The following is a 12,724-nucleotide window of genomic DNA, read 5'->3' as shown; positions in this document are numbered from 1 at the left end:
ATGACTACTGTGACGCCACATTTCTAGAACTATCCTGTACCTTGACGAATGCTCTAGCATTTACTAGATAGGGTAGTCTGGTATATATGAAAGATGGTGACAACGTGACGGGAGAATAATGTAATGTGTAATTGAACTGCGGTCAGAGAGAGACGTATTATTGAAGTTAACGTTCGTTCGTTGTTGTGTTTGTTTTAGCGTGAATATTGAAATTAAGTGTATCGTAAAGTTATATTCGGAAAGAATAAACCAGTTTTATTAAGTAAAGACTTGTGTCGTTAAAGTTTTGTCGGAACGAAGTTACGAAAATCAATTAACAAGCGGAGACGTAACAATACCATCTACTGATAATTTAACATTATAAGGATTACTAGTGTAACATGTCATCTACTGATAACTTAACCTTATAAGGATTTATAGAGTAACATACCATCTACTGATAACTTAACCTAATAAGGATTTATAGTGTAACATACCATCTACTGATAACTTAACCTTATAAGGATTACTAGTGTAACATACTATGTGCTAATAACTTAACCTTATAAAGATTACTAGTGTAAGATATCATCTACTGATAAGTTAACCTTATAAAGATTACTAGTGTAACATACCATGTGCTGATAACTTAAGCTTTTAAAGATATCTTGTGAAACATACAGACGCTGATAACTTAAGCTTTTAAAGATATCTTGTGAAACATACAGACACTGATAGCTTAACCTTCTAACAATGTTTAGTGCAACACGCCATAATGATAATTTAACATTCTAACGAGGCCCAGCATGGCCAGGTGGTTAAGGCACTCGACTCGCAATCTGAGGGTCGCGGGTTCGAATCCCTGTCACACCAAACATGCTCGCCTTTTCAGCCGTGGGGGCGTTATAATGTGACGGTCAATCCCACTATTCGTTGGTAAAAGAGTAGCCCAAGAGTTGGCGGTGGGTGGTGATGACTAGCTGCCTTCCCTCTAGTCTTACACTGCTAAATTAGGGACGGCTAGCGTAGATAGCCCTCGTGTAGCCTTGCGCGAAATTCAAAAACAAACAAACATTCTAACGATATCAAATGTTATATAGGAAATATTTACAACTTAACCTTGAATCTTAACCATATGCTGGTTGTATGGACTTAAATATTTCCAGACGTGAGGATCTCGAAAAATTTATTTCTCTTGTAGGCAATGAAAGACTAGATCATGGTTACAAGCAGGACACAAAAATGGAATTTGTGAAGAAGGCAATTTATACAATGGCTTATGGACTTCACAACATGCAGAGAGATATGTGTAATTCTACTCATGGGTTGTGTGCTGCCATGACTCCGATAAACGGCTCCGTTCTGCTCCAGTATCTCATGAACGTCACCTTTTCCTGGAACAACGAAACGGTCCGTTTTGATGCAAATGGTGATTCTCCGGGAAGGTAGGACCTTGAGCCTTTCTTATGACAAGATTTGTTTGTCCGATAATCTGAATTGTTTTACCAACCAAATCTTTTTATTGTTGATCACTTTATCTTTACCAGAATTTCCAAATCAAAATCAAATCTGTGGACTCTAACAAGTTATACTCTAACAACACTCTGTTCAAAATCTCTGAGATTTTGTTTTTGTTTCAAGATTATGTGGACTCTAACAAGTTATACTCTAACAACACTCTGTTCAAAATCTCTGAGATTTTGTTCTTGTTTCAAGATTATGTGGACTCTAACAAGTTATACTCTAACAACACTCTGTTCAAAATCTCTGAGATTTTGTTTTTGTTTCAAGATTATGTGGACTCTAACAAGTTATACTCTAACAACACTCTGTTCAAAATCTCTGAGATTTTGTTTTTGTTTCAAGATTATGTGGACTCTAACAAGTTATACTCTAACAACACTCTGTTCAAGATCTCTGAGGTTTTGTTCTTGTTTCAAGATATGACTGATCTGCATATTGATTAAGATTTAAATGTCTAAAAATATCGATATATCGATAAAAGTTTCTTTTATATTCTCAATATTCCATTTCTATAAAATGTGATTTATCTGAAAAATTCTCTATTTTATCTCATAAAGTAAACACTCAAAATTACAAGTTTCCTTTTACTTAGGCTTTATTTCTCTTTTTCAGTTTTTAATATCAACTAACAGTATATCAAACCATTAATATAATGTTACTATTAATCTGATTGTAACAGGTACGACATCATGAACTACCAGAGAATGAACGCTACAAGGTACGACTATGTTAAAGTCGGGTCCTGGATTAACGGTGTGTTGAAACTTGATCGTTTGTTCCAGTGGGGAAAGATTACGGAGGGGAACAGCCCCCCCGAATCTGTCTGCAGCAAACCTTGTGCTCGTGGTGAAGTAAAGGTAAACACCTTAAATACTATTCGTGAAACTGTGTAGTCAGACTTGATAGAACGTTTGTTACTGGACTGTATAGTCAGATGTGGAGGAATCTTTGTGTCTGGACTGTAAAGTCAGATGTGGCAGAATCTTTGTTACTGGACTGTATAGTTAGACGAGGTGGGATCTTTGTTACTAGACTGTATAGTCAGATGAGTTGGAATCTTTGTGTCTGGACTGTAAAGTCAGATGTGGTGGGATCTTTGTGTCTGGACTGTATAGTTAGACAAGGCGGAATCTTTGTATCTGGACTGTATAATTAGACATTATGGAACCTTTATTACTGGACTGTATAGTCAGACGTGGTGGAACCTTTGTTCAATAATTGAAAATGGATGTCAATGAAAGGTTATTGTGTGATCGTTTTTGAGCTGTCACGCTCTTCAAAATCTTCTTAAACAAGACAGATAAATCTAGAAAACCATATATAGATGTATTGTCCAACTTGTTTAGATAAACTAAATGTTTAATTATTAGAATAAGAAGAACAGAAATCCAATGATCAAACCACAACACATCTTTCTGGCCATCTTGTAAAGGTTATCAAATAAGATTTTCCAAGGATCAAACCACAACAAATCTTACTGGCTATCTTGTAAAGGTTATCAAATAAAATTTTCCAAGGATCAAACCACAACACATCTTACTGGCCATTTTGTAAAGGTTATCAAATAAGATTTTCCAAGGATCAAACCACAACACATCTTACTGGCCATCTTGTAAAGGTTATCAAATAAAACGACCCAAGGATAAAATCCCAACACGTTACTGACCACCCTGTATTTAATGGTAACATAAAGTAATCAAGTGTGAATATGATGTTTATGTTTAATGGCAACTTAATGTAATCAAGTGTGAATATGATGTTTATATTTAATAGTAACTTAAGGTAATCAAGTGTGAATATGATGTTTATGTTTAATAGTAACTTAATGTAATCAAGTGTGAATATGATGTTTATGTTTAATGGCAACTTAAGGTAATCAAGTGTGAATATGATGTTTATGTTTAATAGTAACTTAATGTAATCAAGTATGAATATTATATTTATGTTTAATGGCAACTTAATGTAATCAAGTGTGAATATGATGTTTATGTTTAATGGCAACTTAAGGTAATCAAGTGTGAATATTATATTTATGTTTAATGGCAACTTAATGTAATCAAGTGTGAATATGATGTTTATGCTTAATGGCAACTTAAGGTAATCAAGTGTGAATATGATGTTTATGTTTAATGGCAACTTAATGTAATCAAGTGTGAATATGCTGTTTATGTTTAATAGAAACTTAAGGTAATCAAGTGTGAATATGATGTTTATATTTAATAGTAACTTAATGTAATCAAGTGTGAATATGATGTTTATATTTAATGGTAACATAAAGTAATCAAGTGTGAATATGCTGTTTATGTTTAATAGTAACTTAAGGTAACCAAGTGTGAATATGATGTTTATATTTAACGGAAACTTTCATTTGTTCCATCATACTTAAGATAAAACATAATCCATAATCTTAGGCGATGCTTTAGTTCATCAGATATAAATGTTCACCTATAATCGCATTGACGTTAAGATCATAAAGATCAGAGGTGTACTCAACATGCCTGAATTAGTAAAGCATGAATGTATAGCAGTTCACAGCATGTGTCACGTTCTTTAGTCAGGTGTTAGTTTTAGTGCGGTTTTTGTCTTTAAAGCTTTTAGAAAATAAACAAATGTTTGTGGACATATACAGAAGACAAAACGAAAACACGACAGACAAGAATCTAACAAAACGTCCACTCCATTTCTATGTTCTCCATGGTATGCGAGATCGAAAAATATAAATTACTAATTATAGAAAAAAATATCATTTACATACCTCAGCTGAGAAATAATATAACATAAAGGTATATAATTAAACTATATATCTTCTTTCATACGTCTACAATAGATTAAGACTCGAACCAGTGTTCGTAGTTACGCTTGGCATTGTGGGCAAAACAAGTTAGAGTGATTAGTCGAGCGTTTCCTCACGTGACGTCATCAGTCCGCTTCCTGTGAAAAACGCTCTCGGAGAAACTTGGTGAAGTGGACCTATTTCCTGCGTCGTTAACTGACCAGTGACTGATTGTAGATAATAGCCACTTATTGTTAAACAATCTTCTCCTATACATAGGATTTTCGTCTCAGCAGAAGTATATTCAGGATGGATAAAACAAAAACGTGTGTGTGTGTTTTCTGCCACATATTGCATGTTTAATTCTACGACGATTAATTTAATGGTTCTCCAGAGATATGCCGTGTTTTCTTGTTAAAACGCTATCTAACCAATTGAGACATGTTGGGCTGAGTCTTAGAATCGCACGTGCACGTTCGTATGAAAGAAGAGTTGAAACACTTCCGAAACCAATTTCATAATTTAGGCGCTGAGCTTCACGAACTATAACTACCTATTACCCTAACACCTAATACCACCTGTAACACTTAATGTCAAATAACATCTAAACATCACAGGTAACACTTAATGTCGAATAAAATCTAAACATCGCAGGTAGCACTTAATGTCAAAAAACATCTAAACACCACAGGTAACTCTTAATGTCGTATAACATCTAAATACAAACGGTAACACTTAATGTCGAATAACATCTAAACACCACCGATAATACTTAATGTCGAATAACATCTAAACACCACAGGTAACTCTTAATGGCGTATAACATCTAAACACCGCAGGTAACACTTAATGTCGTATAACATCTAAACATAGCAGGTAACACTTAATGTCGAATAACATCTAAACTCTACCGACAACACTTAATGTCGAATAACATCTAAACACCACAGGTAACACTTCATGTCGAATAACATCTAAACACCACAGGTAACACTTAATGTCGAATAACATCTAAACAACACAGGTAACACTTAATGTCTTATATCACCTAAACACCACGGGCAGCACTTAATGCCGTATAACATCTAAACATCACCGGTAACACTTAATGCCGTTTAACATCTAAACACCACCGGTAACTCTTAATGCCGTATAACACCTAAACACCACTGGTCTTGCTTAATGCCGTGTAACATTTAAACACCACCGGTAACATTTAATGTCAAATAACATCTAAACACTACCGACAAAACTTAATGTCGAATAATATCTAAACACCACATGTAACTCTTAATGTCGTATAACATCTAAACACCGCAGGTAACACTTAATGTCGAACAACATCTAAACACCACCAGTAACACTTAATGTCGAAAAACATCTAAACACCACGGGTAACACTTAATGTCGAATAACATCTAAACACCACCGGTAACTTTTAATGTCGTATAACACCTAAACACCACCGACAACGCTTAATGCCGTTTAACACCTAAACACCGCCGACAACACTTAATGCCATATAACACCTAAAGACCACCGGTAACACTTAATGCCTTATATCACCTAAACACCACGGGCAACACTTAATGCCGTATAACATCTAAACACCATAGGCAACAGTCAACAATGTTGTTGCCTCACTGGTAAATCTGTTCAACTAAACGACGTTGAAATACACTTCCTTGTAAAGTTATAAATGAGGTTATAATTAATAAACCTCACAGTATTTCATGCATGACCACATTAGTACTAATACATCATACATCATAACGTTCCTCGGCCACCATCCTCGAGGATAAGATGTTTTTTTATATATATTTATAAGATGATACTGGAATGAATTGGTTACAAAACCTAAATGAACGAATTCGTTAGCGTCGTCATATTTATTAAGGAAAGTTTTTGTTTTATCGCTAAAATACTACATTTTTCTTAGAACTTTCAAGGTTTTGCGTAATAATAATAATAATTGGTTGAAAACTCATTTTTCTTCGTTTGTACTTTTTAGTTTTTGATTAAACAGCTAGTATTTCACGTATTAAACACAGAATAATTTTAACTAATTAAATTTTTAAGCAGCAAGGTTTTCATTTTTTAATTAATTAGTTCGAACGAAAGAATTTCTCCATATTATGATTTCGAAATGATTCAATATAGTTTTTGTATAGTCGTATTAATCTATTTTCAATTAATGTTATTACGAATATTTTGCTTGCGGTGGAAACAGCGCAGATAGCCCCTCGTGCAACCTTGCGTCTTATTCTCAACAAGTAAATCAATTTTCTGTTTTTTCTATTTACCGAAAAGTCCGTTATTTCGAAATTAAAATTACTTCTTTGTGTACAGTTACTTCTTCCAAGACTCGAGTTCAGAAGATGGAAAATTACATTGAAATTAATAATAGAATAGAAATTTTCATAGACATTTCAATGACTTGTGATCAAAAGTAAGCTAACAGAATAGATCAGAACACAGTACGTAAATAAACAGAACAGTTAACCTACTACAAATACAGAATACTACAAATCAAAGCCTATAGTGATTAGACGTGTTGAATCATGAGGTGGGTCCCGTTTCTGTTAACAATAGTATCGTTTGTAATCCTACCTAGACAAAACTCTGTTAGACGTTTTGAATCATGAGGTGGGTCCCGTTTCTTTTAACAATAGTATCGTTTGTAATCCTACCTAGACAAAACTCTGTTAGACGTTTTGAATCATGAGGTGGGTGCAGTTTCTTTTAACAATAGATTCGTTTGTAATCCTACGTAAACAAAAGTCTGTTAGACGTTTTGAATCATGAGGTGGGTGCAGTTTCTTTTAACAATAGATTCGTTTGTAATCCTACCTAGACAAAAACTCTGTTAGACGTTTTGAATCATGAGGTGGGTGCAGTTTCTGTTACGTTAATCAAATAATTTCAAGACTAACTCAAGTCCTAGTGGGAAAAGTTTCAATTAATATTTGTTTTGGTTTTCAGAACATTGTATCCGAAATGGTACAGTGCTGTTGGAAGTGTGTCAAGTGCAAAGAAAATGCATACGTTTCAAATGAAACCACATGCCAAGAATGCCCTCCTGGATACTGGCCCAATGATAATCTAACAGGCAAGTACATAACATTTTGTTAGTTGGGTTTGGCTTTAAAATATTAGGTGTTTTACGAAATTCGTACCGTCGTTTAACCAATAATAGGTGTTTAACGAGAAAAGTACTATGTGTTTAAACAGGCAAGTCTGTAGAAAAATCTGAAATTTAACCAATAATATGTGTTTAAACAGAAAAATCTAAACACAGATTTGAACTTTAACCTTAAACAGAAAAGTCTAAAGACAAATTTGAAGTTCAACCAATAATATGTATTTAAACAGGAAAGTCTAGTTTGATACATAATATCTGAGAAACTTGTGAATGTATTAATGATAGATGATTACACTAGTTGTAAGTCATAAAAACAACCTGTCAAAAAGTTACCATTAAATATGATATTGTAACTAGATGTAGTAAACAATCATCATGTAAGAGTTACCATTAAATGTGATATTGTAACTAGATGTAGTAAACAGTCATCATGTAAGAGTTACCATTAAATGTGATATTGTAACTAGATGTAGTAAACAATCATCATGTAAGAGTTACCATTAAATGTGATATTGTAACTAGATGTAGTAAACAATCATCATGTAAGAGTTACCATTAAATGTGATATTGTAACTAGATGTTGTAAGCAATCATCATGTAAGAGTTACCATTAAATGTGATATTGTAACTAGATGTAGTAAACAATCATCATGTAAGAGTTACCATTAAATGTGATATTGTAACTAGATGTAGTAAACAATCATCATGTAAGAGTTACCATTAAATGTAATATTGTAACTAGATGTTGTAAGCAATCATCATGTAAGAGTTACCATTAAATGTGATATTGTAACTAGATGTAGTAAACGATCATCATGTAAGAGTTACCATTAAATGTGATATTGTAACTAGATGTAATAAACAATCAACATGTAAGAGTTACCATTAAATGTGATATTGTAACTACATGTAGTAAACGATCATCATGTAAGAGTTACCATTAAATGTGATATTGTAACTACATGTATGTAAACTGTATGATATTAGAATACCACAACAATATATATTGTAACTAGATGTATGTAAACTATATGATATGAGAATACCACAACAATATATATTGTAACTAGATGTATGTAAACTGTATGATATGAGAATACCACAACAATATATATTGTAACTAGATGTATGTAAACTGTGTGATATGAGAATACCACAACAATATATATTGTAACGAAATATGCCTCTTTTCAAGCGTTTTTCTTCATCTAGGTTGTGACGAAATTTCTGTCGAGTACATCCATTGGTGGGACTCCACTGCTGTTGTGTCATTGACCATTGCTTGCCTCGGGTTTGTGGCCACTTTTGTAGTGATGATTGTGTTTATACGACATAACAATACCCCAGTGGTCAAGGCCTCCACCAGGGAACTATCTTACATCATCATGGTTGGAATGTATCTTTGTTACGCTACAACCATAGTGTTATTGGCTAGGCCTACGCAGACATCTTGTTTTCTCACTCGTGTTCTCCCTGGGTTAAGCTTCTCGATGATATATGCAGCTCTGGTAACAAAGACCAATCGCATCGCCCGGATTCTAGCAGGAAGTAAAAAGAAAATCATAACTAAGAAACCGAGATTCATGAGTGCCACAGCTCAGGTTGTCATCACTTTTATTCTTATCTCCATCGAAGGGACAATCATCGCCGCCATGTTAATTTTTGAGCCAGCAGATTCAAAGTTAGTGTATCCAGCCATTGATAGCGTAAAACTAACTTGTAACACTACGACTTTGGGAATAATCGCTCCGTTAGGGTTTGACTTCTTCCTCATCGCAATGTGTACAGTTTATGCTGTGAAAACAAGGAATTTGCCTGAAAATTTCAATGAGGCTAAGTTCATTGGCTTTACAATGTACACAACTTTAGTCATTTGGATGGCGTTCGTCCCTATATATTTTGGAAGCAGCTCCAGCGTGATTACAATGTGTCTGTGTATAAGTTTCAGTGCGCTCGTTGCTCTCCTGCTTCTATACGTCCCCAAAGTGTACATAATTATTTTTAGGCCCGAGCGAAACAATAGGAGCGCTTTCACTACAACCAAAGATGTCCGCTGTCATATAGGATATCTTGCTTCAGGAAACGTTGGGGTTTCCAGAAACTCGTCTCAGACCACTTCAGACTTCAGTATCGAGTCACCGAGGTAAGTAAATATTCGTCATTAAATACCGATAAAACCTTAGCGGGTATTCTTGGTGAAGACATATCCATATGTCGGTAAGTAAATATTCGTTATTAAATACCGATAAAACCTTAGCGGGTATTCCTGGTGAAGACATATCCATATGTCGGTAAGTAAATATTCGTTATTAAATACCGATAAAACCTTAGTGGGTATTCTTGGTGAAGACATATCCATATGTCGGTAAGTAAATATTCGTTATTAAATACCGATAAAACCTTAACGGGTATTCTTGGTGAAGACATATCCATATGTCGGTAAGTAAATATTCGTTATTAAATACCGATAAAACCTTAGCGAGTATTCTTGGTGAAGACATATCCATATGTCGGTAAGTAAATATTCGTTATTAAATACCGATAAAACCTTAGCGGGTATTCTTGGTGAAGACATATCCATATGTCGGTAAGTAAATATTCGTTATTAAATACCGATAAAACCTTAGTGGGTATTCTTGGTGAAGACATATCCATATGTCGGTAAGTAAATATTCGTTATTAAATACCGATAAAACCTTAACGGGTATTCTTGGTGAAGACATATCCATATGTCGGTAAGTAAATATTCGTTATTAAATACCGATAAAACCTTAGCGAGTATTCTTGGTGAAGACATATCCATATGTCGGTAAGTAAATATTCGTTATTAAATACCGATAAAACCTTAGCGGGTATTCTTGGTGAAGACATATCCATATGTCGAAATCAAGGGTTTGACCGTTTTTGAATGTGACTTACATACCTTTTAACCGGTGCGTACAGTCACGGACTTTATTATTTCATGACGTAACCCTTAAGACTGGATAAAACATAGACATAACCTCTAGGAAAACATAGTATATATATATTTCTTGTTAAATACAAAGGATTTTTTCTGAAATTGAAGCGGACTATTTTTCATCAGTGGGTGATTCAAATGTTTGTTTTGTTGATAACTAGACAGAAGTTTGTTGTTACGGATAGAGAAATCTGTTCCTTAGATAATGTGTTCGTCACCAATCCTTTGTGATGTCTTCCTTATAACAAAAGAAAAACACCAAAGTATATTAATATGTATTGAGAGGTAATTCAAGAAGTTAAATAAATTTTACATGGATACGCATTCAACAGGTCTCAGGTAATCCTTTCATCATCACATTGATTACACCACTTGCGGATCTAGAGGGGAGCTACGTCCCCCCGTTGGCATAAAAATAAAACCAGAAAAGATCCATACACATTTGTTGGCATATTAGTTATAAATAATTCCTCATTAGATTTCTAAAAATGAAGCCACTGAGTTATTATTATTACGTGTTATCTAGCGCTCCCTCCTCCCCTTTACCGAGTCTCTGGATGTTTATACCCAGAGTTTATATCATCCGCGGCTATCATAAAGAAGTATTGAACATTTCAGAGCAAAACAATTCTACAAATACCGAAACCACCGAACGTATACGAGGTACTAACAACCCCCCTTCTAAAGGGAGAGCTGTTATGGCACCACACGTACCCCAGGGACATTTTCTACTTGTTTCTAAAAGCTCCAAGACCAGCTTGTCTTCCAGAAAGCCATAATGTTTCATCCCATATCAATCGCTAAAGCGATAACACTGCACCAATGTGTATGTCTGTATTAACAATTGTTTGAAGTATAGAACGTAATCTGTTCAGAAGGAAACGACAACTCGTATTTTTATCCAACTGATCCGTTGATGGCTGTTTTTCTTATTTTCTTACGGCTGACTCCCTTTCTTAAAGGAATAGCTTTACTCTTGCCATCTAGTGTATAGAATAAGAACTAAGGTTTCTTTAAAAACGTTATTATAGAAGTTTCTTGAAATAAAACTTAGGATGAAAAATTCAGAAATCGTGTAAAACATTTTAAGCATTAAAAAACAATTATTATAATAAAACAAACAAGAAGCTTTGGTTGTTCGTTGTAAACCACGAAGTTACACAATGGGCTCTCTGTGTTGTACCGAAACCCGATTTTTTACCATTATAAGCCTTCAGACTTTCTGCTGAGCTACAAACAAATCACACATTAAAAACTGAAATGTTTTTGGACGAACTTAAACCCCTAGAGCAAGACTATAGTTTTTCTCCATTTCTATCCAAGCGAGTCCAAATAAAGACATATAATTTTGTGTTTCCACAACCAACGATTTCATCACGTTTAGGCCCGTAAGCAGAAGAAACGTGTTTGTTAATTTTACGTTTAAAATGTCGTCTCTGCTTTAGAAATAATCATTTATATTTTGGAGAATTCCTCTCTTATTTCCGGGTAATTACTAAACCTTTTCCAGAATGAAATTTATTATTACGAGAAAACAGTGTAAAACCTTAGTTGATATATTATAGTGTTTAAAGCCGTCATTGACAAGAAATCGATAAAACATTTCTTGTGTACAGTAGCTGACTCCTTCCGAGCGAATATCTTTTCTTACCTTCTACAACAAGAGCAACGCAAATGGATCCTATGAGATTTACAGAGACCAATTCTTGCTTAACGAACACACAAAGAAAAAATTCGAGTTTAAATTAATATGTTTTCAACGCAAACAAATCACGTACTTTTATTATCGTATTGATAATGATGTATCGTTAGAGAAACGTCTATCGTTTTAAAGTACGTAGGTTTCAACCAAGTTAGATATTTGAGAAGATCAGAACAAATCATAAACGTATTTTTTTAAACTCTCTTCACACAAAAAACATTTTAAAATTCGCAACTTAAAGTTTATTAGAAACACGTTTGATTTATTATATTTCATCTTTAATTAATTTCACTAATTATCAACAGCTTGATTTCTCGAACTTCTCTTTGACGTTAATTAATGATAAACTTACACGGTTTCTCAAATTGTTGTTTGATCTTTAACTAATTACAAAGACATTCGACTTTTAAAGTTTTTCCCTGATCTCTGACTAATTAACAATACATTTGGTTTCTCAAACGCTTTAATTATTCATAACATACACGGCTTCTCAAATTTTTCCTTGATCTTTGACCGAGTATTAATACGCCAAGTTTCGCAGACTTTTCCTTGATCTTTGACTGAGTATTAATACGCCAAGTTTCGCAGACTTTTCCTTGATCTTTGACTGAGTATTAATACGCCAAGTTTCGCAGACTTTTCTTT

General features: G+C 34.1%; 1 protein-coding gene across 1 annotated transcript; it reads left to right on the top strand.

The window, feature by feature from the left end:
- The first annotated feature begins 1,184 nt into the window (after positions 1 to 1,184).
- LOC106475736 (metabotropic glutamate receptor 5-like) lies at positions 1,185 to 10,272 on the top strand. The gene is made up of 4 exons (XM_022379792.1): positions 1,185 to 1,424; positions 2,183 to 2,360; positions 7,259 to 7,385; positions 8,631 to 10,272. Exons 1-4 carry the CDS (start codon positions 1,222 to 1,224, stop codon positions 9,563 to 9,565), a joined length of 1,443 nt encoding a protein of 480 aa, XP_022235500.1. The 5' UTR covers positions 1,185 to 1,221; the 3' UTR covers positions 9,566 to 10,272.
- The last annotated feature ends 2,452 nt before the right edge of the window (positions 10,273 to 12,724 follow it).

The sequence above is a fragment of the Limulus polyphemus genome, unplaced genomic scaffold (assembly GCF_000517525.1).
Source record: "Limulus polyphemus unplaced genomic scaffold, Limulus_polyphemus-2.1.2 Scaffold9077, whole genome shotgun sequence".
In the NCBI taxonomy this organism is placed as follows: domain Eukaryota; kingdom Metazoa; phylum Arthropoda; class Merostomata; order Xiphosura; family Limulidae; genus Limulus; species Limulus polyphemus.
This window is presented reverse-complemented; position numbering and strand designations above follow the sequence as displayed.